This window comes from Coregonus lavaretus (genome assembly GCF_964263955.1).
Source record: "Coregonus lavaretus genome assembly, chromosome: 2".
NCBI lineage: Eukaryota > Metazoa > Chordata > Actinopteri > Salmoniformes > Salmonidae > Coregonus > Coregonus lavaretus.
Window position 1 is genome coordinate 15,225,234 of NC_139989.1, and position 27,742 is coordinate 15,252,975.

General features: G+C 44.6%; 1 protein-coding gene and 1 pseudogene across 2 annotated transcripts in view; both read left to right on the forward strand.

Annotated features, from left to right (window-relative positions):
- Positions 1-15,210, forward strand: part of LOC311147208 (F-box/LRR-repeat protein 7-like) — a 39,441-nt gene extending 24,231 nt beyond the window's left edge. The window contains exons 3-4 of the mRNA XM_084183847.1: positions 6,910-7,518; positions 13,642-15,210. Coding sequence (XP_084039973.1) covers positions 6,910-7,518; positions 13,642-14,378 — 1,346 coding nt within the window. The 3' untranslated portion in view covers positions 14,379-15,210. The remainder of the gene's footprint in view (positions 1-6,909; positions 7,519-13,641) is intronic.
- Positions 15,211-15,546: 336 nt separating this feature from the next.
- On the forward strand, positions 15,547-26,960 carry LOC311138521 (cocaine esterase-like; annotated as a pseudogene). The gene is made up of 11 exons: positions 15,547-15,561; positions 16,146-16,317; positions 16,409-16,547; positions 17,361-17,453; positions 17,603-17,770; positions 17,893-17,994; positions 18,097-18,231; positions 18,380-18,460; positions 25,761-25,902; positions 26,293-26,365; positions 26,783-26,960. The product of its transcript is annotated as a cocaine esterase-like (transcript).
- The last annotated feature ends 782 nt before the right edge of the window (positions 26,961-27,742 follow it).

A 27,742-nucleotide genomic window follows, 5' to 3' on the forward strand; every position in this document is an offset into this window, starting at 1 on the left:
GCAGAAATCTTTGTTTGCAATTACAGAGATCATACGTTTCCTGTAGGTCTTGACCAGGTTTGCACACACTGCAGCAGGGATTTTGGCCCACTCCTCCATACAGACCTTCTCCAGATCCTTCAGGTCTAGAGACTGGCTAGGCCACTCCAGGACCTTGAGATGCTTCTTACGGAGCCACTCCTTAGTTGCCCTGGCTGTGTGTTTCGGGTCGTTGTCATGCTGGAAGACCCAGCCACGACCCATCTTCAATGCTCTTACTGAGGGAAGGAGGTTGTTGGCCAAGATCTCGCGATACATGGCCCCATCCATCCTCCCCTCAATACGGTGCAGTCGTCCTGTCCCCTTTGCAGAAAAGCATCCCCAAAGAATGATGTTTCCACCTCCATGCTTCACGGTTGGGATGGTGTTCTTGGGGTTGTACTCATCCTTCTACTTCCTCCAAACACGGCGAGTGGAGTTTAGACCAAAAAGCTCTATTTTTGTCTCATCAGACCACATGACCTTCTCCCATTCCTCCTCTGGATCATCCAGATGGTCATTGGCAAACTTCAGATGGGCCTGGACATGCGCTGGCTTGAGCAGGGGGACCTTGCGTGCACTGCAGGATTTTAATCCATGATGCCGTTATGTGTTACTAATGGTTTTCTTTGAGACTGTGGTCCCAGCTCTCTTCAGGTCATTGACCAGGTCCTGCCGTGTAGTTCTGGGCTGATCCCTCACCTTCCTCATGATCATTGATGCCCCACGAGGTGATATCTTGCATGGAGCCCCAGACCGAGGGTGATTGACCGATCTTGAACTTCTTCCATTTTCTAATAATTGCACCAACAGTTGTTGCCTTCCCACCAAGCTGCTTGCCTATTGTCCTGTAGCCCATCCCAGCCTTGTGCAGGTCTACAATTTTATCCCTAATGTCCTTACACAGCTCTCTGGTCTTGGCCATTGTGGAGAGGTTGGAGTCTGTTTGATTGAGTGTGTGGACAGGTGTCTTTTATATAGGTAACGAGTTCAAACAGGTGCAGTTAATACAGGTAATGAGTGGAGAACAGGAGGGCTTCTTAAAGAAAAACTAACAGGTCTGTGAGAGCCGAAATTCTTACTGGTTGGTAGGTGATCAAATACTTATGTCATGCAATAAAATGCAAATCAATTACTTAAAAATCATACAATGTGATTTTCTGGATTTTTGTTTTAGATTCCGTCTCTCACAGTTGAAGTGTACCTATAATAAAAATTACAGACCTCTACATGCTTTGTAAGTAGGAAAACCTGCAAAATCGGCAGTGTATCAAATACTTGTTCTCCCCAATGTATCATAACATGCTTTTTGGTCTTAATTTAAGATTAGGGTTAGGCATAAAGTCAGCAGTGGGGTTAAGGTTAAGGTTAGGTTTAAAATCAGATTGTATTATTTTGTGGCTGTGCCAGCTAGTGACTACCCTGCAGAGCTGCCTCCAGTGCATGAGTCATCCCAATAAATGCCAACCTGCTTCTCCTCGTTGTGGTCCTTATAGTTATCTTCTCTCCTCTCCCTCTCATTCTTCACTCTACCTTTTTTCAACTTCTGTTGAGTTTATGATGCACAAAACTACCATCTGATCATCGTTATCATTATGGCTGAGGACTCTATGGATCATCTTCTATGGATCATCATTGGTTTGGGCAATGATTTCAGCCCAAAATGCCTTGCTGTGGTTGCACACTTAAAATACATGAGATTCTCTTTCATTTTCCCCCGTCTGAAATAGTTTGTGCAAGTTAAAGACCAGATGTTTGACTACTTTCTCTCTGATGTCTCAAACTAAAGGAATCTTGTACCATATGTACCCCTTGTAAGTTCATGTCTAGTTTAATCAGCTGGGTGAGATATGTCATTTTAATTACAGGTTTGCAAGTAATACAGAGACATCAAATGTGATTACACTGTCGTGTTGAACTACCATGATTGATAAAACATATGGTAGGAAGGAGTTCATTCAAAAGTGTACAAAGGATAGTTCTTTAGCCAATAGCATTTCACACACATCACACAAAAGAGAGATCAATACTTTTCCAGTTTGTGTTATGATCTTTTACCCGGTGAACTTGGGTGTATTATGTTTCAGGTCATTTGTTTTGGCTGGATCTTTGTGTTATGTCTGTCTGTTGTTTGTCTGCATATTTGTGTATGTCTAGAGTCTAACTTGTTTTATTTGCCCAGCATGCTGGTTTCCATAAGAATAATACTGAACTTGGACTGGCAAAATAAGTGTCTGTATGTTTTTTAATGGCAGTACGTATATCTCTCACCACTGGGATGGAAGCGAAGGGCTTTGAAGACACTTCCAGGATCTATTCCTTCCGATGCATAGAACCGCAGATGAAAGTTCAACTTTTATAAGTCATGCTCTGGCTACCGAGGCTTGACTGACGCCGAGGTTGGACTCAACAGTTTCTCGTAAAACTCTTGTTTTCAATCAAAGTTACGAAATGATCAAGTCGGCTGAAGTTTTTGTTTCCTCAGCAAACAGTAAAAGTAGAGAGGGTTTCAAAACAGTTCGGTTTTGCAAAGAACAGATCGCAAAGATTTGAACTACCACTGTACTCAACATCATGCTTGTAGGCTAAAACTTGCAGTTGGCTCAATCAACCAGTTGACATGAGCCTTAGTTGATAACTTTAGTCTCTTACAGAGAGAAAAGAGACTCAGGTGTGTATCCTCCAAAAGAAACTCAGGTGTTCAGACTCAAAATAGAGTGAAACAAAACAAATGAAAAGCTGCCTTCGTTTAACTTTTCCAACCAGCTGCGTGAAAGCGTGTATAGGAGCTATGGGGGAAATGTAGCCTAATTAGGATCACTGTGATTCTCTGGGCTCGGAATGTTCTTATGATCAGTGAGTGACGTGTAATTACGCAATTTGTATGATGCTCCTTGGCCAGTGGCAGCTGGCCATGTCTGCTGCATGCAAAATCCATAGTATCAGTTAGGATTTGGATGATTAAACCAAGGCTTGTTTATCCATCAAAATGAATGGTATATGCATATACATTATAAACTTCTTATAGATGTTCTGGTTATGACATCTTTAATATTCTGAAAAGTATTCTGTTGACTTATTGGTTTGATTTATTTGCACCAGAAGATGTCAGGATATGTTGTATGTATCTCCTGGTTATGTTAGATCAACATTGCCTAAACACAATCTATCCACCAGGAATCCACCAATATTTATGAAGTGCTAGAATAAACACCAACGCTCAAAGCAACTATCTGCAACTATTTATACAGGCATGCAAAATCTGAAATTGATGGCATTTTTCCTTGAACAGTGAAATCCCTTGGGTGTTCATGAAATATGGCATTGTCAATGAAATCCACTTGAAAGAAACCCATGTAACCACAAGTTGGACCTACTTTTGGGAATGCCTCCAGCTCTGTCCACTGTACATGGTGTTGTTTAAAGTTCCACATGTCACATATACACTATATATACAAAAGTATGTGGACACCCATTCATATTAGGAGATTTGGCTATTTCAACAACACCCATTGCTGACAGGTATATAACATTGAGCACACAGCCATGCAATCTTCATAGACAAATATTGGCAGCAGAATGGCCTTACTGAAGAGCTCAGTGACTTTCAACGTGGCACCGTCATAGGATGCCACCTTTCCAACAAGTCAGTTTCTGCCCTGCTAGAGCGGCCTGGTCAACTGTAAGTGCTGTTATTGTGAAGTGGAAACGTCTAGGAGCAACAACGGCTCAGCGGCGAAGTGGCAGGCCACACAAGCTCACAGAACGGGACCGCCAAATGCTGAAGCGCGTAGCACGTAAAGATAATCTGTCCTTGGTTGCAACACTCACTACCGAGTTCCAAACTGCCTCTGGAAACAACGTCAGCACAAGAACTGTTCGTCGGGAGCTTAATGAAATGGGTTTCCATGGCCGAACAGCCGCACACAAGCCTAAGATCACCATGCGCAATGTCAAGCGTCGGCTGGAGTGGTGTAAAGCTTGCCGCCATTGGACTCTGGAGCAGTGGAAACACGTTCTCTGGAGTGATGAGTCACACTTCACCATCTGGCAGTCCGACGGACGAATCTGGGTTTGGCGGATGCCAGGAGAACACTACCTGCCCCAATGCATAGTGCCAACTGTAAAGTGTGGTGGAGGAGGAATAATGGTCTGGGGCTGTTTTTCATGGTTTTGGGCTAGGCTCTTAGTTCCAGTGAAGGGAAATCTTAACGCTACAGCATACAATGACATTCTAGATGATTCTGTGCTTCCAACTTTGTGGCAACAGTTTGGGGAAGGCCCTTTCCTGTTTCTGCATGACAATGCCCCCGTGCACAAAGCGAGGTTTATACAAAAATGGTTTGTCAAGATCGGTGTGGAAGAACTTGACTGGCCTGCACAGAGCCCTGACCTCAACCCAATTGAACACCTTTGGAATGAATTGGAACGCCGACTGCGAGCCAGGCCTACTCGCCCAACATCAGTGCCCAACCTCACTAATGTTCTTGTGGCTGAATGGAAGCAAGTCCCTGCAGCAATGTTCCAACATCTAGTGGAAAGCCTTCCCAGAAGAGGGGAGGCTGTTATAGCAGCAATTGGGGGACCAACTCCATATTAATGCCCATGATATTAATGCCCACATACTTTTGGTAATGTAGTGTATCAAGTGGAACCCACTATGAATGGACCACCCAGTATGAGAATAGGCAAAGCATTTAAATGCAGACCAGACCAAGGCCAGCACTAGTTCTTGAGAACCCCCAACCCAACCCGCAACCTGAAAGCTCCAACACTGAATGAGATGTGTTTTGCCCAATTTGACTGCATTAATGATGTGTTCATACAAATCCAAAAGAAATAAAGGAATAAGACTAAGGACTTTCGTAAGCATTTCCACGACTAGGGTCCTCCCTAGTCCTCCAAGCAGTGTTATTTTCTATACATGTTTACATTTTCTCTAAAGCATTCTATATGGCAGAGATTAAGTTTTGAGTTGTTTTCTGAAGCCTCTGTGAGAGTTGAGTCAACATATTTTTTCACTTTGTGTAGTCTTGTATCATGTTTCCCAGAGGGCCTGAGTCTGGGTATGTCATCACAACCTGGTCAGGAGGAGTCTGATCTCAGGTCAGGTCTGGAATCCAAATCTACGTGACAAACTTTAGGAGGGTCGCTGTCTGTCTGTCCGCCTGTCTGTGCTCTGCTCGCACACAAATCTAACTAACAGGCATTAGCGGGGTCAATGTTCGTTTGTCATGCAGCAACAGACATACAGTATGTAGAAACAGTGTACTCTGTCTCTGAGAATCTACACATTTACATAAATAAATCTACATAACTGACAGACATTGTCTGCCTGTCCCCATTTTGTCTCTAAATCCCCTCTAAATTTGGACATACCCAATGCTACAGTCTAGTTGTATACTGCATGATATATTACACTGTAGAGACTTTTCTTGAATGCAGTAGGCTGTAAGCTTGATTTTAGACATCCCGTTACATCGTGTAACGAGCTGCAGCTTTATATCAGGGTTGTTCCCCCTCATAAAGAACCAAAGTCGAGCCATAACCCCTATATGCCTCATATAGGTGGATCATCCAAAACTCATCATTTGTTTGACTTTCGGGAAACCATTTATAATCATGGGGTATCAAATGGTGAAAATATTTCCCACACTCTCCAGTGTTTATATTTGTGTAGGAGACTCGACGCAGGGAAAACTGAGGAGATTAGATTTATACACTGTCATATTTCCCCCTCCTCACTCTTATCACGCAATTGTGTCAGTGTCCCAGTCAGAGGTATCATATTAAGGGAAGATCTCAATTGCATACTCCTCGCGTCATCTCTCCTTGTCTCCTTCTCAAAACCCACTGGATGAGAAAGCCAGAGGTCCCTCCCCTCTGACCTTCTCCTCCATTGGATTTTGAGAAAGAGGTGAGGAGAGAGGATGCAAGAAGTATGCAATTGAGATTCTCCCTGTTTCTAGCTGATAATGATTCCAGGCTCCCACACCGGGACGGTGACGGTGAAATCATTCTTAGCGACTTCCTTGAAGGGGCTTTCAATGATTACAATCACTCTGTGCAAACCCGATGATAGCATCGGAGGAGAGCACTCTGTGTCCCAGTGTGATGGGTCGCTCTCAGGAATCAGATCCAGCTCCAGGGCCAAAAAGGAGGTGGGGGAATCCTCCTCTCTCACGCCACGGTGATGGGATCCAGCTTGCAGCTTCTCACGGCTTCAACCGGAGACATCGTACTCCCTCCTTCCCTCGGCACGGCGGCAATCAGCGCACATCTGCAGTCTGGAGGGGCCTCAGTGTTTACATAGGGCCAACCATACAACGCCGACCACAGCACCAAACTCCCTAACCGCCGCCTTTGAACAGAGCAAGTTTATCTGATGAAGAGGCCCTGTGACCATTGTACAAGTGCATGCAAGATAAACTTGACACTTCATTTTCACACAAACATCCCAAAACAAGATAATGAGATCCATGGTAACCCTATAGTTTGTGTTATCCGTTGATGATAGAAGACTGCATGGCACCATCTGTGCCGAAAGCTTTAATAAAAGCCAGTTGATAGGTACCACATTTTATGCCTTTCTCTCATGGCTGGAGCTTTGGGCTTTGAACAATATCAAATGGACTGCACCATTTTCAAAGTGTAAATATGGTAAGACAAAGTGTTCTACAGTAACACATGTTTCTTGACAATGAGATTATGGGGAACATAAGAAAAATGGCAAATGACTTGCGCATGGGATTTATTTGAATATTTCTCAGGCTGCAAAATGTCTCTGACATGACATATCTCTATGGTAGCATGAACTATGTTCGTGATTGTTCTCTCTCTCTCTCTCTCTCTCTCTCTCTCTCTCTCTCTCTCTCTCTCTCTCTCTCTCAGACTCAGACCGCAGCACACGGACATTGAGCACCCCCAGCCCTGGCCTCATCCTGCCCCCAAAGTCCCCCTCCCTCTCCTCCCCAGCCCTATCCATCAATGGCCATGAGTCCACCTCCCCCTCTGGCTCTGCAGAGACCGTAGCCATGGTGCACCCCCAGCCAGGCACCCAGACCCGTTCCCGCCAATCTAAAGGTCACCACTACGCCCCCATCGACCTCCTCCCTGATCATGTCCTTCTGCAGATCCTCTCTCACCTGCCCACCAATCAGCTGTGCTGCTGTGCACGGGTGTGCCGGCGCTGGTACAACATGGCGTGGGACCCGCGCCTGTGGAGCACCGTGCGTCTGACAGGCGAGCTGCTCCATGCCGACCGTGCCCTGAGGGTGCTGACCCACCGGCTGTGTCAGGACACCCCCAACGTGTGTCTGACCCTGGAGACAGTGGTGGCCAGCGGCTGCCGGAGGCTCACTGACCGGGGGCTGCATGTGGTGGCTCAGTGCTGCCCGGAGCTGCGCCGACTAGAGGTGGCCGGCTGCTACAACATCTCCAACGAGGCCGTGTTCGAGGTGGTTTCCCGTTGCCCCAACCTGGAGCACCTCAACGTCTCAGGTAACAATGGGAGGTTGGGGACCCGTTCAGTTCAGAAGTGGTTGGAGACTGAATGAGTGATGAATCATCTTTTATGCAAATGCTTCACACATGTTCCTATTGTTTTTCACATCGTATACCAGAGGAATGCCCAGTTTCCTGCGGTTATTATAGGGGTCGTTATTGATTTACAGTGGCATTTGTGTCCCTTGCCTTTGCAACCATGAAAAATACTTTAACATGTTTAACATGTTTTTGTTTTTATTGAACTGTTTATGAATGATAATACATAATCCAAGTCCTTTATACTGCAAAACTTTGCTTGTCCCAGAAGTGATGTTTTGAGTTGTAGTGACATGTTTTGGGGATTTTGAGATATCTATTTATTATTTTGAATGGTAGAATGTGAACAAAAGTATTTCATATATTGTATAGATCAATAAAAACAAAGAAGGCTATTAAGATTTTTTAAAATATACTAGTATAATTTGTGTCCCTCAGTTTTATGTCATTGTTGTTATCGCCATGAAAATCACTCATTACAAAGTTATACAAGGACCTTGAGCATTCTTTCCAGTGGCAAACTGTTATCGGGGGAGGGGTCTAAAGACAATTGCTAGCTAATCACTAATTTAGTATCTCATAAATTTGAGGATTCCGTTGATAATTTGGTGTCTAAATCCAAAATGTCACTTGGTGTTACTCAATTTAAATGAAGGGAAATAACATTGTGAGCAAAATTGTTAACCATATCACTTTAGTAAATACTTTTTAAAGGATTGATGACCTTAGATTTGAGCCATTTCAGAAAATCCTATTTTATCTAAAATGTCTCATTAGTGTTACCATGATTGGTGTTACTACTCCTACTGGTGGCACAACGTTATCATAATGCAGTGCTTCTCAATTATTTTCTGTTACGCCCCCCCTAGGAAGAAGTAAACATTTCGCGCCCCCCAACTTTCCGCCGCGACTGTAAATAGTATAATTTGTCTATAAAATTGTTATAAGTACACCTCTGCATAACATTGTATCCTTATTAACATTAAAGAAAACAAAAAAAGAATAAAGAAAGAAATATAGATCAACTTACAACAAAGAATAACTTTATTAACATTGTTTTTTAGTCTGTAACAGAAAATACTTAATGAGGAAGTCAGGATTAATGGCTACAATGAGCACGTTTTGCAGTGCACAGCTTTTCGAAACGGGGTTTGAAGCATGATACTGCAACTCTCAGCTCCTGCTCAATGTTTAGCTGGGACCTGTACTTGGTCTTCAGTGCAGCAACAGCAGAGAAGCCAGTCTCACAAAGATAAGATGTTTCAAAAGGAAGAAGAATGCCCATGGCCCTCTGCCCTAAGAGTGGATACTGCCTCTCTACACTCAGCCAGAATTCACTCATTCTGTGATGTGAACCTCAGTCTCAATGTGGAGTCAGACGTCATATCAATAAACTGGTCCTCCTCTGCAGAGCTGAAACCAATTGGAGCTGGTGCATTGAAAGGATCTCTCACCCAGTCATATTGGGAACTGTTTTCAGGGAAGTACTTTTTAAAGAATCCCATCAGTGATGAAATATGCTCTTTAATATATGGAATCACTGAGGTAGCATCATAGTCAGTAGTGTCAACAAATTCATGCAGGTTCTCGAATCAATCAGTATTTCCTTCATCAAGTCGCCTGCCCCACATTGCAAGCTTTCGAGTGAAAGAGCTGATCTTGTCTGTGACCTGAGGGAGGTGTTTATCTTTCCCTTGAAGCTGTAGATTTAGTTCATTTAGCTTTCCAAATATGTCACTCAGGTAGGCCAGTTTTGCCAGGAAGTTCTCATCACTAAATTTTTCTGCGAGGTCATACTTGTGCTCCTGCTCCGAAAACATTCTTATCTGCTCTCTGAGCTCAAAAACTCGGGACAAGACTTTTCCTCGTGACAGCCACGTTGCTTCACTGTGAAACAGCACAGCTTGATGTTCAGCTTCCATCTCCTCACAGATAGCAGAGAAGACTCTTGTTTTTAGTGGTCTGGTCTTTATAAAATTGACTACACCTACAATGTCAGTCATAACCTCACTTAATTCAGAGGAAAGGTGCCTTGATGCCAGTGCTTCTCTGTGTATAACACAGTGTGTCCACTCAGCATTAGGTGAGGCCTTCTTGATGAGTGCCCAAAGTCCTTTTCTCATCCCTGCCATGGTCTGTGCACCATCACTGCAAACACCAATGCAGTTCTCCCACTTTAGCCCATTCTCAGTCAGGAAGCAGTCCAGCATTTTGAATAGCTCTTCAGCTGTGGCTCTGTCTCTGACATATTTACAAAAAAGTAGATCCTCACACAGGGAGTTTGTCATGTCAAAACGTACATAAGCGATAAACAAACAGTCTTTGTTGCTGTCAGTTGCTTCATCGAACTGTAAGGCAAAACTTTTGTCTTTGAGTTTATCTACCAGCTGTTCTTTAAGATCGTTAGCAATGTCATTTATACACGTCTAGCGACAGTGTCATTGGACAGAGGGATAGTTTTTATTTTTGCAGCACTTGCGTCATCCAGCATGACAGAGACCATGTCTAATGCTGCAGGCAGTATCAGCTCCTCTGCTATGGAGTTTTTTTGTTTGTTGCACTGAGCAATTTGGTACGCCACCTTATATGATGCTAACAGTGCTCGCTGGTTTACTGAAGTAGCATTCACAAAGCGGGACGATTGTTGGCAATATTCGGCACGTTTTCGCTGAAAAAACTCAAGTGGCTTATCAGCGTGATTGGGGTGTAATGTCTTTAAGTGACGCCTTAATTCATTTGGCTTCATGCTGTCCGCTGCCAACATTTTTAGACACAGTAAACATACCGGTCTTTCCTCTTCTCCCACCGTAGTCACAGTGAAGCCAAGCGGTACATACGCTTCGTCATATTTCCTCGTCTTAGCTTTCGGGAGACTTACGTTTGTCTCATTATCTCCGTCTCTCGCCGCATTTCTTTTCATCCCTGTTAAATATGTTTCCATGGTGTCTCTTAAGGGTTTGTTATCTGCACTTCATATCTCCTGCTCTGTGCTTTGTGCTCTTGTTCGGTGCAAAAAAAAAACTACTCCCTGCGGCAAAAAAAAGCATGTTTCCCGGGGTCACGTCAGGGGGGTGCGTCCCACTATTTGAGAAGGACTGTCATAATGCAATTTTTGTTATTTAAAGTAATTGTCGGCCTGCAATGGAATTTAATGAATGCCCATCCATGTGGTAGGCATATCGTTTGTAAAACAGGCAGTTGCATTTGCTTTATTAGTCCTGATTCCTGTGACTATTCAATTTGACTGATTAAGCTCTGCATCAGCTACCAAACTTTATCAGGAGTTATCTTGAGCCTATTTGCAATGAGATTCCATGTGTTTACACAGCGGAAATGCAGAAGTATTTTGTTTTTCGCTATGATGCAGCTCGTCAAAAATGTACAAATACCACTTATTATCATGACAATTTAGCCCACGGGGTGAAACTTCCGGACAGCAGTTCTGAGTAGCTTGATTTTCCATTCCATATTGTACATTTTACTTTTACCTGTCCTGTTTTAGGATATATTGTTTGTTAACATGTCATATTCACATCGAATAACATTTTTTATTAGATTGGGCACTAGGTTAGGCTATTTCAGTGGTCACCAACCGGTCGATTGCGATCGTGATTTTGATCACCAAACATTTCTGTAGAAAAGCCAACAATAAATGCTTGTGCGCCTTTTTATTTATTTATTAGTGCAGCGCTGTTGGCGGTAGGTGCTCTTGACTCAGAAGCCCTGCCCACCGGGTAGGCAAAGTGTTCCCATTTTGAACCATTTAATTGGTCTGAAAATACAAACTCCACCTACCGGGCAGACCAGGAGATCTGTGGCTAAATTGAATGCGCCTACTGCTTTGTCAATTCGGATAGCTCACATCACCATGCCTTGAGCTTCTACGACCCCGGCCACAGCAAAGTTTGATACTAGCCTATGTAAGATTTAATAACTTTTTAAACCATGACCAGAGAGAGACTGTCAAAGAATACAGCAAATAACTGCTGTTTTGAGTGAGTTCATGTCTAAGTTTTAATTCAGCACTGTCAACACTGTTTTTATTCAACACTATTACAAAACATAAAACGCGCTTCTCCCTACTTCCACTAGCGCTGCAACTGCAATGAATGAGTAGCTAAGTGTAGGCTATCGATAGCCCTGTGTTTTTATTATTATTAGCATTTCGTCGTCTCTATTTTAATATCAAGGAATATTTCACTTTCTCTGGTCATAGGAACAACATGAATTTGTACATGAGGCTGATGCGGTGCAACTCGAGTTTCGCCATTAGGTGGAAGACGGTGTCCCCTCTCTCTGGTCAGTCTCACCAGAGGAAAGGAAGGAGAGAGCAGAGACCGTGAGAGGCGGACCCTCTGCTTCTCTCTCCTTCCCTCCGCTGAGACTAATGCCGTGTTCGAAACAACTCGGAACTCTCTGACTTCCGAATTCAGTGCATTCAAGACAACTGGGAACTCGGAAAAAACGAGATCTGACTGGGAAAAATGTTTTTAACGGTCATCCAACTTGGAATTCCAAGTCAGAAACTCAGGCATCTTTCTAGAGCTCCGACTTTCCGACCTGAAGATCACTGACGTCATGATTTGACCTCAAATTTTTATTTTCCCAATTGTCTTGAAAGAACCATGACCATCAGATGCAGGTAGCATCAGTCCAGTAAAATAAAAAAGCAAATTATTTCAATTTATGCTGAGCTGTGCCTCGCAAGTGCTACACCAACTGATCTATTTTGTTATAAAAGCTTGAGTTTTGAAATATAACATGGTCTGAGAATAACAATATTGGCAGGCCAGGCCTACTGCACAAACCTCATTCCTACAGAACTGTTTTTATTAAGTTAATGTTACATTTTTTTAGTCATGTTTAAAATAATATCTGAGTGGTAGATCTCGGCTTGCTTTGACTGCGAAAGGGATCTTGTCTCAGAAAAGGTTGGTGACCACTGGGCTATTTGATCGAAGAAATGTGCAGGATGTAAAACGTGTCTGTCTCATGACATTGCCATAAATGTAATCTCCAGCCTGTAGGCTACAGAAAATGCCACAACTCTTTATATTGTAGGCTATAGGCTACATGCTTTATGTTGGATCATTTCTTGATGGAAAGTTGGTGTAGCGCCACAGCGGTGTGTCTCGCCAACAGCACCCTGGAGAGGCGCACTGGGCATGGACAAGCTAAATATTTTGTGCCCCTACCATTGACAAAGTGGGCACTGCATATCATGGGGCGGCATCAGCGCTCACCTAAATAGCCCATATGCCACTGGGTGAGAAACATTATCATTGTTTTTGAGCAGAATTATGTGAGGTATTATGTGTTGTTGGAGGTGCGTCTTGGTAAGTTTAGCTCGGAAAATGCCGCCCTTGTCAATCTGCAGCCCTAGGCAGCTGCCTAATCTTGCCTAATGTGCAGGCTAGCCCTGCATCACACACATCTGTGAACTTTCCTTAAAGATAAATTCATTTCAGTCCTGCTTTTCTCCCAAAGCTGGGAAAAACATTAAAGGAGTATGGAAGCTCTTCCAGCCATCAGGTCCCTAGTGGGAGAGAAAAGACCTACTTAGCTTTGAAAGCTGGACTCCTTTACCTCAACAGGAGTAAGAAGGTTAGTCTGGTGCTTTCATTAAGGAAGTGGCACAACAACAAAAAACATTGACTTTGACTAGGCTTTGGTGACAAAGAGGAAGTAAAGTCTTTGTTGTAAAAGTAGGCTTGAATGGTTGTGGTTGTAGGAATAATGAAATGAAGATGTATTTATTTTGCTGGAAAATATTGGTCCCCTGACAAATGTATTGTTATTTGCATTCTGAATTTGGTCATATCTTTCAAGAATTACAGTTAGGCAATATAGCAGGTTCTACTTTGGCACCCTCAAGTGGCTTTTTCTCACATAGCTGCAACTTTACTACAATGAATAAGGAAATCACGTATCCTATACTAAGAGAGAATGGTCAGACAACAAAATATGTAAATTGCTTGAAGTTATAGACCAAGACCGGTTATGATTACATGGCTTTTGTTGTCATTCATGAGGTAATCATTGCTATCTTTGTCATAAGCCATACCCCTCCTGTTCCTCCAGGCTGTTCCAAGGTGACCTGCATCAGCCTCACCCAGGAGGCTTCAGTCCAGCTCTCTCCACTGCATGGCCAGCAGATCTCCATCCACTACCTGGACATGACTGACTGTTTTTCCCTGGAGGACCAGGGCCTCCGCACCATTGCCTCCCACTGCCCCCGCCTCACACACCTCTACCTGCGGCGCTGTACACGTCTCACTGACGAAGCCCTGCGCCACCTGGCTCTGCACTGCCCCTCCGTCAGGGAGCTCAGCCTCAGCGACTGCCGCCTGGTGGGGGACTTCGGCCTGCGCGAGGTGGCCCGCCTGGAGGGCTGCCTGCGCTACCTGAGTGTGGCCCACTGCGGCCGCATCACTGACGTGGGGGTGCGCTATGTGGCTCGCTACTGCCCGCGGCTCCGCTACCTGAACGCGCGGGGATGCGAGGGCCTCACGGACCACGGCCTGGGCCACTTGGCCAGGAGCTGCCCCAAGCTCAAGTCCCTGGACGTAGGAAAGTGCCCGTTGGTGTCAGACAGCGGGCTGGAGCAGCTGGCACTGTATTGCCAGGGCCTGAGGAGGCTGAGCCTGAGGGCGTGCGAGAGCGTGACGGGTCGAGGGCTACGGGCCATAGCCGCAAACTGCTGCGAGTTGCAGCTGCTCAACGTACAGGACTGTGAGGTGTCGCCAGAGGCACTGCGATTCGTTAGGCGCCACTGCAGACGCTGCGTCATAGAGCACACGAACCCCGGGTTCTTCTGAGAGAGGGATAACTGGATTCACCTTCTGACAAATGGATATGTTTAAATTCCTGCTCTGGGGTTGACCAAGAAGAGGGCTGAGTTGTCAGGACTAGTTGGAAATGGTGTGCAATATCCACTTGTGTTTTTAAAAAATGTTATTTGCATGGTTAATAATGCTGTTCTTTGCATACACACATGGAATGTATTTAACATATTTATCTGTAAAAAGGGAGGCAAATGTTTAAATGTATTAGAACTTGTTTGGTATTCCTCTCACGTCACGTTTCGGATGTAACATTTGTTATGCAATAACGTTGAGCACTGGGTACAGATTCATTTTGAATGCCTTCTCTTTACCTGTGTCCATCTTTTGTGCTTCATTTCATCAACTTTAAGGAGACAGGTCTTCACCATTACATTGTACACATTTCTTTTTACGCAGGAAGTTATTCCAAACCACTATGAATGTATCACTAGTTAGCTAACCCAATAACCAGCATATCTGGTGACTTCTTTCAACCGTGTTCAAATCCAGTAGGAAGATAGGTGTATCTTTGTCAGTCTTAAGTGCTTATAATGTATTTTTTTGTATTTTGTGTGCATATGTACTTTATCAAATCTAATAGACAATCACTTCAATTGAGCTCAATGGTTTCATGCGTTTTGACTATTTTATCTTGCAAAGTACAGTGTATAGACTCAGTGTATAGACTCAGTGTATAGACTCAGTGCACAACTATGTTTTACTACCAAATGGAAAACAAAAGGATTGGTATTCTTTTGACCAGGAACATGTTGCTGCTACAATTATTCTAATAAATGGCTTTGTAATAAACAATTCTTCAACCATCAGGACATATTTTTCACTTGAAATGAAGTGAAAATAGCCACGAGACGTGACGCTCATGTGGAAATGAGTATGCACGAAGTTCATTTGTAGTAGCACTCGCTATTTAGGGCCATTCAGGTGCTTGAAAAATAAATACGGGTGCTACCATAGGTGGCATGCTACCATATACGATATCATACACTATATACGGTAACTTAACTGACAGAGGGAGAAGCAGAGAGAGTGCGAGAGATTATCAGTTGAGATGTTAACCAAAGGTCATTGTTCTGTGTGTGTCTGCGCATGTGTGACAACACTTCACAACACGCTTCCTGTTTATTCATTCCATTGCTGTACCATGTTACCTCATATGGTAAGGACCCTGTCACCGCAACTTTGGCCACGCCCCTGTGGGGTTGTGTTTCTGTTATAACACACTGACAAAGAAGAGTAGAGTTACATTTGAGTACCTGAGTTAAAGTGTTAAACAGTTGTAATTTTCACTGTCTTGTATTGTAGCTACATGTCTTCTTCTCTGTTCTTCTGTTATGTTTAAGTAGAAATTGGGATTTCAATCACTGACTGACAACCAATGACAATTAACACTGATAGTCTTTTACCACCTGTGTACAAGTAAGCTGAGCTAATTAAGAGCAATCAATGGTTTGTGTATGTGAGTTCGTGCGTGTTTATGATTGATTTGAATGCCTATGTAATGTATGTGAAAATAACAGCCACAATGAACCAAGTTCTGCTGAGTTTATGCCTGGCCGTAGGCCTTTTCAGCACTTTGTTAGCTCAAACAGATACAAATTGCGTTACAGATTTAGTCCTTATTTAACCTACAATCTGAACCTATTCCCCTCCTTATTTACCTATTTGTCAATATGACTTCAAGTCTTACTGACAGACACGTCTGTACTTCTAGAGGCTTCTAGCCCTTTGGTGACCCTAAAGAGTGGCAGTGTTCATGGGCAGTACAGGACATTGAAGGGCACAGAAAAGGTAGTGGAGGAGTACCTGGGGATTCCCTTTGCACGCCCCCCCCCTTGGGCTCGCTGCGTCTGACTGCCCCTTTGCCTGCTGAGCCCTGGGAGGGAGTGAGAGATGGCACCAAACTACCCCTTATGTGAGTCTGTCTACCCTCCACCCCCATCCCATCAGACATGGGAAGTAACCATCGCTGGGATGACGTTGGCATTTCTCTGTTTGTATTACAGATGTCTCCAGGATCGAGGTCCCATGGAGGCTCTCTGGAAATCCTTTCCCATGGAGCATGCCATACCAGACGTGTCAGAAGACTGCCTTTACCTGAATGTGTACACTCCCTTTGAGCCCTCTGCTGGCCAGAAACTACCAGTTCGTGGACTGCAAATGCTCATTGCTCACACACATACACACTACTTCACATCTGCTACACTCACTCACATGTAATCAAATCAAATCACATTTTATTTGTCACATACGCCGAATACAACAGGTGTAGACCTTACCGTGAAATGCTTACTTACAAGCCCTTAACCAACAATGCAGTTAAAAATAGAGTTAAGAAAATATTGACTAAATAAACTAAAGTAAAAGATCAAAAAGTAACACAATAAAATAACAATAACGAGGCTATATACAGGGGGTGCCGGTACCGAGTCAATGTGCGGGGGTACAGGTTAGTCGAGGTAATTTGTACATGTAGGAAGGGGTAAAGTATGTCAGATTTCAGATTTTCTCATGAACAAATTGTATAAAAGTAACATGATAAACAAGGAAAGATGGTGGTCGGGTTCATCAAGCTCTGGTACTCAGGTTATGGTTTGGATCCATGGGGAGGCTTAGCTGTGGGTGGAACCTTCCAATATGACAGATCGGCCCTGGCGTCCTATCAGAATGTGGTTGTGGTTGTCATTCAGTATCGACTTAGCATCCTGGGTTTCTTAAGGTATGACGTGACAACATTTCACTAGTGTTACTCTACATTTCCACCAACTAGCATTACGTGCTTTATACTCTAACTGAACTAGAGTATGTTTTACAATGGTGCCTTGAATGTTCATTTGATGTGCCAGGTGTGCCAAAACAATTGCAACCTTAGAAATAACAACACCAGATGTATTGTTTGTTTGTTTCAAGTACAGGAGACAAACATGCATGTGGTAACTGAGGCTTCCTGGCCTTCAGTGGGTTCGTGATAATATCAAGGATTTTGGGGGAGACCCAGGCTCAGTCACCATCTTTGGACAATCTGCCGGGGGCATTAGTGCCTCCATGCTGGTAGGTATGAGAAAGACAATGTAACACAGCAGTGAGATGGTCAGGTGCAGAAGAAGAGGTGTGGTTGAATTTATACCTTACAGTGTAAACCATAAAAACCAAACATAGTAGCACTGTTTGACCCAATGGCTCTTTCTATCACATGACAGGTGTTGTCTTCATTAGCTGAAGGCCTGTTTCACAGAGCCATCCCTATGAGTGGTGGCACCACTGGAGGCCCATTACACAAACAACCCACTGGCCAATGCCAAGGTTCCCATGAATACCTATACAACACAGCATCCAGGTCCAGAACCACCCTGCCCCCATTAATGCTGGTAAAAACAAACCATTGGTTACAATATGAAAAACATGTTGGCCCTGATTATGATCTAAAATAGTAACCAGTCTTTCTCTGAGAGGGTTTATTAATGGCAGGTGAATTCCTCTCCCATTCCAGATGATAGCCAATCTGTCAGAGTGTGATGACAGCACTACTGAGAGGATTGTGCAGTGCATCAGAGGGAAACCTGAAGAGGACATAGTCAACGCCATCAAAAAGGCATAAGGTCATTCAGTTCTGTTTGATGAGGCTTATGTTTGGCATGTTGGTCTATTATCATATACACTGAAGCTAACAAAAATATATGTATTTTATGTTCAGGCATTCTTGGGCCCTGCCATTGATGGTGTGTTCCTGAAAGGGCCTCCTGAGGAGGTTTTGAAGAACAAGGAGTTCCTGAGGGTTCCTATGCTTGTAGGGGTGGTCAACCATGAATTTGTATGGATTATGGCTCAGGCAAGCTCATTGGCTTTTATATCTTGTTGTGAGGTTTTCTTTAAGACAACCTTCTTGTGATCATCAGATCAAGTATTTACAGTACCTGAGTCACATCTACAATATCTTCACCTCGGTTGCAGTCTAACTGTTGTTTCTGATGCCATAGTTTTTTGCACCTCCTGGTTGGGTTGAGGGCATGGAGAGGCAGTCTGTGGTATCCGTGATGGACATGTTCTTCCCAGCTTATGTAAGTTCTCCTTATTCATCCACTTCTACACTTCTCTTGCTTAACTCTTTACACTCACGATAATTGGCCTATATGGATAGGGCTAAATTGAAATATTTCGTACAGAATAAATATTAAATGCATTAGCATGCTAGCAATTGAAAGGGAACAGTTTGGAGATTATGGGAAAATTATTAGACCAAAGATGAGGATACAACAGTTCACCTGACACAAGACTGAATCCAAACATTACACTGTTGATTTTACGTGCATTTTACATTTTACATTGTTTGATAACGAAATGAAAATACTCTGGATACATTCAGTAACATGATAAGAGTATTCCTGGAAAAGTGGGGTAGGTGCAACATAAGACAAGGGTTTGAGTGAGAGGACTAACTGGTGTCTCCAAGTGGCCACACACCTCTCCAAAGTGTGCACAGTTCCTAAGTAATTTCAATGCACTTTTATGACTCAAAGAAGAGTCTTCAACTATGAGGTGCTTTTCTGAGCTCTCCTAGCTGTGCCGTTGAGGAACTAGAGCAAGTACACTTGTAGTTGTTTTGTTTGGAACACAACCCTGCATTCCCACCATCAGACAATACTGTTGTTTATGGATTCCAAAAACAGACCATTATAAATCGCAATCTGGGTCAGGTGGGCATAATTTGAAGGCTTGTTCTATTGCCAACATGACTAGCTAAGGTTTAAAAGAAGATCTTACAGTGTTAGGCTTTTACAAGGCAATGCAGAGAAACAGATCATCATTTTGGTGCACATAGAAAGTAGTTCCGTGGCAAATTCTCTCTTCACAATAGACAAATGTCTCATTCTGTTCAGAACAACCCAGGGTATGACGCCATGTCATCTTGTAACTGTGCATCAAACATAGTGATCATAAATGTTGACACTGTATGACATGAGTTTTATGATATGGAAATGTGAAGTGCACATTTGGACATTTGGTGTTTGGCTTGCTTGTATGACATCAAAGCGGTATTTATTATAATCCTCAATGTCATCTTTCAAAATACACGGAGTCCTCTTAATTTACAGCATTTCCCTCACTCAGTCAAAACAAAAAACGCAAAAGTACCCCAATTAGAGGGAGGGATGGGGGCAACTTCTTGTCATGTGCAGTGCTCAAGTTCAGAACAGCTGTCAGTCAAAACCCATACAGTGCTGTGTAGCGCAGAGCCTGAGTCTGATGTTTATAGCATGCTACTGTACAGCCACTGCGTTCCAATTTAGGTGCTTATCAGTGCCCAAATCTGCCATTTTCAACCCGTCTATGGGTACAAGTATAAATGGCTACACAAATAGTTCAATCCACTGGTTGTTAGATTGCAATAGGTGGACAAAAAGTCAAAATATTAAAGCTAGAATCCTTCATTGCTACATACATTTTAGGAATTATAAATGAATTATATACTGTATACCCATTGATTCTTGAAGAATGTAGCTGTTAGGCTATGGTTCAACCCAGCACTCAGAGAAACAAACACGACTAAGGGAGTGGAAGAAACAAAAATTATTTTAATAAAAGTTCAATTTGTCTTAGTCCAAAAACAACTGAAGAAAAGGAACAGAGTGGGCTAGTCGGCTCCGGAGGAAGGAGAGGCTGAGGCAGGCAGGCAGGCAGGTTGGGAGGTATGTCTGAACTGAAGACAAAACAAACGACAGGTTAAGGAGAGTAAAGAGCCAGGCTGAAGACAAAGACAATTTAACTCTACTGGTGAGCCAAGTTACCGCTCTGGTAAGAACAACGATCTGGCGCCGGTGGAGAGCCATGCCCAGGAATTAGTAGTGCAGGTTGATGAGAGAATAGGATGCAGCTGCGTAGGCAGGAATCACTGGAAACAACCCGCAGCTGCACAGGAGAGGCAGATCCTGAGCACGCCCCCCGATCCACTCCAGACACACCCACATAATGGGGACAAACACACATACAGATACAACAGACAAAGAGGGGACAAAACAAGGAGGAAGGGAAACAGAAAAGGGAGAGACAAGCTGCCCACATAACAGTACCCCCCCCCTCAATGGTCGCCACCTGGCGACCCACCAGGCCTGTCAGGGTTGTCGTGATGGAAGTCCGTGATCAGCTGAGGATCCAACACAAAACGCTTAGGGACCCAAGACCTCTCCTCTGGTCCATAACCTTCCCAATCGACTAGGTATTGGAGACCCCTACCCCGCCTCCGAGAGTCCAGGAGCCTACTGACGGTGTAGGCCGGATGGTCGTCAATGAGGCGAACAAGTGGAGGTGGATCTGCCGGCGGACACAAAAGGCTGGAGGACACAGGTTTCAGTTGGGAGACGTGGAAAGTAGGGTGTATCTTCATGGCTGAAGGCAACTTCAAACGAACCGCAGCGGGGTTAACGATGGACTCCACCACAAACGGACCCAGGTACCGAGGAGACAGCTTGCGTGATTTGGTACGAAGAGGTACGTTCTTAGATGACAGCCAAACTTCTTGACCAGGATGAAACACAGGTGCGGGAGTCCTGCTCCTATCCGCTGTCGTCTTGTTCCGGTCGGTGGTCCGAAGCAACGCTTCCCGAGCGTCGCTCCACACTCTCTGGCAGCGGCGGAGGTTCTCCTGAACCGAAGGAACAGCCAATTCCTTCTCCTGAGCAGGAAACAGAGGGGGTTGATAACCCATGGTTACTTCGAAGGGTGAAAGGCCGGTGGCAGAGGTGGTGAGGGAGTTGTGGGCGTACTCCATCCAAGGCAGATGTTTGGCCCAGGATGATGGATGTTGAGCAGCCACACAACGAAGGGTTGCTTCGAGGTTTTGATTGGCTCTTTCTGTTTGACCGTTGGTCTGGGGATGAAACCCTGAGGACAGACTAACGGAAGCACCCAAAGCAGAACAGAACACCTTCCAAACACGGGAAGTAAACTGTGGGCCTCTATCAGATACGATATCCACAGGTATTCCATGGGGACGGAATACATGTTGGACTAGGAGGTCCGCTGTCTCACTGGCAGACGGTAATTTTGGTAATGCTATATAGTGAACAGATTTAGAGAATCTGTCCACAATGGTAAGTATAGTATCATTACCTTCAGACTTGGGTAGGCCGGTGACAAAATCCATGGCTATGTGGGACCAGGGACGGCTGGGAACTGGGAGGGGTAGCAGCAGCCCCGAAGGGGACTGATGGGAGGCTTTGCCCCGAGCACAGGTTGAACAGGCTGCCACAAAAGCCCGAACGTCAGTTTCCATTGAAGGCCACCAAAAATGTCTCTTAAGCAGCGTCAACGTGCATCTCATCCCAGGGTGACCAGCAAAACGGGAGGTGTGAATCCACTGCAACACCTGAGACCGGACCGTCTCGGGAACAAAGAGTAGGTTGGGAGGTCCATCACCCGGTCCCGGGTCCGTGGCAAGTGCAGTCTTCACAAGAGACTCGATCTCCCACTGTACTGCCGCCACGACGCATGAGGAAGGTAGGACTGCCTCAGGCTCGCTGGTCTCCGAAGGGTCAGCAAACTGGCGGGACAAAGCATCTGGTTTAACATTTCTTGACCCCGGTCTGTATGTTAGAATAAAGTTAAACCTACTAAAAAACAGGGCCCATCTGGCTTGGCGTGAGTGGAGTCTCTTAGTGGCTTGGATGTAAGCCAAGTTTTTGTGGTCTGTCCAGACCACAAACGGCAGTTCAGCTCCATCCAGCCAGTGCCGCCATTCTTCCAGTGCTAGCTTGACCGCCAGCAGTTCCCGGTTTCCAACGTCGTAATTCCGTTCCGTGGGTGACAATTTCTTGGAGAAAAAAGCACAGGGGTGAAGCTTTTGGTCAGTGGGGGAGCGCTGGGAGAGGACTGCTCCCACACCTGAGTCAGACGCGTCCACCTCCACAATAAACTGCAGAGATGTATTGGGGTGTATCAACACGGGGGAGGTGGAAAACAGTTCCTTCAAAACCCCTACCGCCTGCTCCGCCTCAGGGGACCACAGAAAAGGGACTTTTGGGGATGTGAGTCTAGTAAGGGGTGCCACCACTTTACTAAAACCCTTAATGAATCTACGGTAGAAGTTAGCAAAGCCCAAAAATCTTTGAAGTTGCTTACGGGTGGTGGGTGTGGGCCATTCCGTCACTGCCCGGATCTTCTCGGGGTCCGCCTTCACCTGCCCGCTCTCAATGATGAAACCAAGGAACGATGTAGACTGTTTGTGGAACTCACTTTTCTGCTTTGACGTACAGCTTATTCTCCAAGAGCCGTTGAAGGACTTGACGGACGTGTGACTCATGCTCCTCGGGTGACTTGGAAAAAACAAGAATATCATCCAGGTATACAAAGACAAAACGGTTCAAAAAATCCCTAAGAACATCGTTCACCATGGCTTGGAATACAGCAGGGGCGTTTGAGAGCCCAAAGGGCATGACCAAATACTCAAAATGCCCCAGTGGAGTGTTGAAAGCGGTTTTCCACTCATCTCCCTTTCGGATTCTGACAAGGTGATAAGCGTTCCTGAGGTCGAGCTTGGAGAAAACTGTGGCGCCACGCAGAGGTTCAAAAGCTGAGTTGATGAGTGGAAGGGGATACTTGTTTTTAACAGTTATGTTGTTTAAACCCCTGAAATCGATACAGGGGCGTAACGACTTGTCTTTCTTTTCAACGAAAAAGAAACCTGCACCCAAAGGAGACGACGAGGGACGGATTATGCCCGAGGCCAGAGAATCACCAATATACTGCTCCATTGCCTCTCTTTCCGGTCGGGACAGATTGTATAAGCGACTAGAGGGCAAGGGAGCACCAGGAAGCAGTTCAATAGGGCAATCATAAGGCCTATGTGGTGGTAGAGACAGAGCCTTGTCCTTACTGAAAACCTCCGCTAAGTCATGGTATTCTTTGGGGACAGATGACAGATCGAGAGGAGCTGAGGGATGAGTTGGGTTACACTTAGTGGGGGGAACCGCTGACCTAAGGCACTCTGAATGGCAGTTAGTGCTCCAACTGAGAATGGTGTGACGTGTCCAATCAATTTGTGGGTTGTGAAGAGCCAACCAGGGGAAGCCAAGGATTAGGGAGGTAGCTGAGCCAGACATAACTCTTAACTGAATGCTTTCACAATGATTGCCAGAAATCACTAGGGAAATGGGGGTGGTTTGATGAGTTATCTCCGCGAGGAGGCGCCCATCAAGGGCTGTGACCCGAATGGGGGTAGGTAGTGGCTCCATGGGGATACGAGCTTGTGTAACGAACTGGTGGCTAATAAAGTTGTCTTCTGCACCTGAGTCTATGAGAGCTGAGAGTGGCAGGGAATGACTCTGGAAACGTAAGGTTACAGGTACTTGTAATCGGGGAATGATGGGTTCAGGATCTAACTCTGGGCTCGCAAGTAGACCCACCGTTACGAGCGAGCCTTGTCTTTTGGTCGCTTAGGGCATGTAGCCAGAATGTGTGTGGCGTCTCCACAGTACAGGCACTCACCCGCCTGGAGGCGCCGTTGCCGCTCTGCTGGAGGTAGTCGAGCTCGACCCACTTGCATTGGTTCCTCCTCTGTGCTCGGGATGGGATCAGGAACAAGAAGCTGCCGGCTCCGGGGAGGCGAGACTCGAGTGGTTGAAGGCTGGGGAACTCGTCCTCCTAGATGTGGCCGACCGCCTCTCTCCTGCAACCGGTTGTCTAGCTTAATGGACAGGGAAACGAGAGAATGTAAATCATGTGGCTCGTCACGAGCAGCCAGTTCATCCTTAATGGCTTCATTCAAACATTTTAGAAATGCTCCTTGAAGTGCCACATTGTTCCACTTGGAGTCCGCTGCCAAAGTCCAGAACTCAATAGAGTACTCAGCCACACTGTTAGAACCCTGCCTCAAATTAAAAAGTATCTTGGAGGAATTACCAACATGGTCAGGATGGTCAAAAACAGTCTTCAATTTAGCAGAAAAATCAGCAAAAGTCAATCCAGTCAAAGTTTGATTTGAGCACACAGCCTCAGCCCAAACCAGAGCTCTCCCTCTTAACAGCCCCAGAACATAATGTACCTTAGAGGAATCAGTAGAAAACGACAGTGGTCTCTGCCGAAAAATCAAGTCACACTGAAGCAAAAATCCCCGGCACTTGTCCAATTCTCCATTGAACGGTTCAGGCGACGTGACAGGGGGTTCCCGATGGAACGAAGCCTGCATAAGGTCAGAGGAAACAACTTGGGGTGCATCAAACTGGGGGTCAGAGAGAGATGGAGAACTGATAACAGACAATTTAGAGACTTGTGTAGTTAACTGAGTCACCTGGTTCAGCAGTTGATGATTATCTTCCAAAAGAGTCAATTGGTCATGCTGTCCTAGCAACGTTCCTTGAGCCTGGATAGCTTGTTGGAAGCTGTCTTCGTTTGCCCCGTGCTGTTTCTCTGTTGGGTCCATGGCCAGATCGTTCTGTTCGGCTATGGTTCAACCCAGCACTCAGAGAAACAAACACGACTAAGGGAGTGGAAGAAACAAAAATTATTTTAATAAAAGTTCAATTTGTCTTAGTCCAAAAACAACTGAAGAAAAGGAACAGAGTGGGCTAGTCGGCTCCGGAGGAAGGAGAGGCTGAGGCAGGCAGGCAGGAAGAGGTTGGGAGGTATGTCTGAACTGAAGACAAAACAAACGACAGGTTAAGGAGAGTAAAGAGCCAGGCTGAAGACAAAGACAATTTAACTCTACTGGTGAGCCAAGTTACCGCTCTGGTAAGAACAACGATCTGGCGCCGGTGGAGAGCCATGCCCAGGAATTAGTAGTGCAGGTTGATGAGAGAATAGGATGCAGCTGCGTAGGCAGGAATCACTGGAAACAACCCGCAGCTGCACAGGAGAGGCAGATCCTGAGCACGCCCCCCGATCCACTCCAGACACACCCACATAATGGGGACAAACACACATACAGATACAACAGACAAAGAGGGGACAAAACAAGGAGGAAGGGAAACAGAAAAGGGAGAGACAAGCTGCCCACATAACAGTAGCTTATAAATTCCTATTGAGTTTAGTTTAACTGTTGTACCCCATCAGAACCCAAAATATAAGCTTGTTTTACTACAATGTTTGTAAACAATGTAAATGTAAACAAACACTGTATAGCCTCAAAACATGGTAAAAACGATAAATGTTTATATCATAGAGGGCCAGTCCTTGCATCCATAGCTCTGTCTATGAATTTGAGAGTGTTTACCAATATCCAGGCCCATGCCTCAGCTTTTTACCAAAACAGAGGTGGGGTTATGCTTTGTTATTATTTCAATTAAGGATTATAGCTTTAAAGAATGAAATCATGACATCTCCAAAACTCTATTTAACTGTCACACCGGAATCATTTACGCATTTCAGGACTCTGGTGGGAATGAGCTGATTGTAGAAGAATACCTCCAGCATGCGAAAAACCCAGAGGACATACGGGATGCATTCACTGAAATTCTGTGTGACATGGTCCTCGTCCTACCTACCCTGAAAGTAATGCGGTACCACAGAGGTTAGCGTCAACATCTAGACATGATCTGAATCTTACTAAATTAGATCTACTGAGACATCTAATTGATTTATCATAATAACAAGTACATCCTCACACACATAGACACACACACACGCACACACAGATGCAGGTGTTCCTGTGTATCTGTATGAGTTTCAGCATTTATCACAAATGCGCCGTGAGACGAGACCCAGCTTTGTCAAGGCTGACCACTATGATGACGCAATGTTTGCCCTCGGAGCCTGCTTTTGGAATGGACACAGGTCACAGGTAGAAAGCAAGCAGTGCAGCCTCAGTCTCACCATACAACTTACAACATCCCTGTGTCATCACTGCGTCAACTCTCCATCCATTCTGAGATTACATACATACTGTGTGTGTCTCCTGCAGGACCGATCAGTGAAGAGGACGAAGAGTTTAGCAGGATAGCGATGGCGTACATGGCCAACTTCGCACGCATTGGGTGAGTGTAATCTTTCATTTCCTTTCATGGCTTTATTGTCCATTTGTCATGGTTCCACCTGTCACCAGAGGGCGGCAGAGACCGTCCTAGAGACAATAATGACACTCAGGTGTGTTCAATCATTAATTATGATTTCTCTTTTAAGAGAGGTGTGTTTTCTGTTTCCCTTTGCAGAAGCTTGATTTGTTTGCCATGTGCGTTTGTCTCCTGAGTGAGTTTTCTAGCCCTAGTGTTTGTTGTTTTCCCAGTGTTACTGTGATCCTTCTGTTACCAATTCTCAGTAAAGTATTTACGTTTATCCTAAACCACTGATTCCTCGTCTGGTCTCTTCTCTGCTCCTGGGTCCAACTTCATCATGTCACACCTGTCCCTAAGAGTATCATGAGATATGTTTTAAATGTTGTCTCTTTCTCTTAGGTCTCCCAATGGGCCGGGGTTGGTGGAGTGGACTCCCTTTGACCACACTGAGAGTTACCTGAACCTGGGCTTGGAGCAGACAGTGGGCCAGAGACTGAAGCAGAACAGGTCCCACTTCTTGAACATAGTCCTGCCCCAGAAACTCTCAACCCACCAGACAGCCAATGAGGAGCTCTAAATCTCTGTGCTTTACCATATATGGACGCTTCAATGAAAACATTATCAACAATCATTTGGTAACACTTTGGTATCACAAATTGAATACATTCTGTTGTATATACGTGCTTTTTAAATACTGTGGCTGTAAAAATACACATGTATGTTGTACAATGGATGAAAAAAGATCTAAAAGATTACTCCTTGTAAATGATGTTGAATAAATGTGTTATGATGGTTGTTATGAATGATCCTTCAACACTCATTTGTGTTGCATTTTAAGGCCCCCTGGTGTTGACACTGAAGAGTTAACTTCCTTTAATAGAAGTCTTGTCCAGCATTTGTTCATTTACAAACACGCAAAGATGTAGGTAAGACAGGATAACTCCACACAGGCAGAAAGCACCATTAAAACCAGTGGAGCGAGAAAGACTTTCCAAACACCCACTTCTGGTGCATTTTAGGAAAGCAGGTTAATACATAAAGCAAACAGGCTATAAATATCATGAAAACAAATGTGCTTCTCCTTGCACCTTTTGATAGTTCACATTTCTGGTGTACAAATTCAAGTTAATTCAGATTATTCTAATAACTTCTTATGAGTTGATAAAGACTTTTCAGATTGCCAGCTACATAACTAACCAATAAAACCCAATATAAAGAAATCAACATTGCAGGTCCACTTTAGTATATATTAGCTATATTAGCTATAACATGGTGAAATATAACCCCCCCAATTCCATTTACAAAAGGTATAGCATTGAAAAAGTTTGATATGACTGACAAATCTAATTCACATTATTA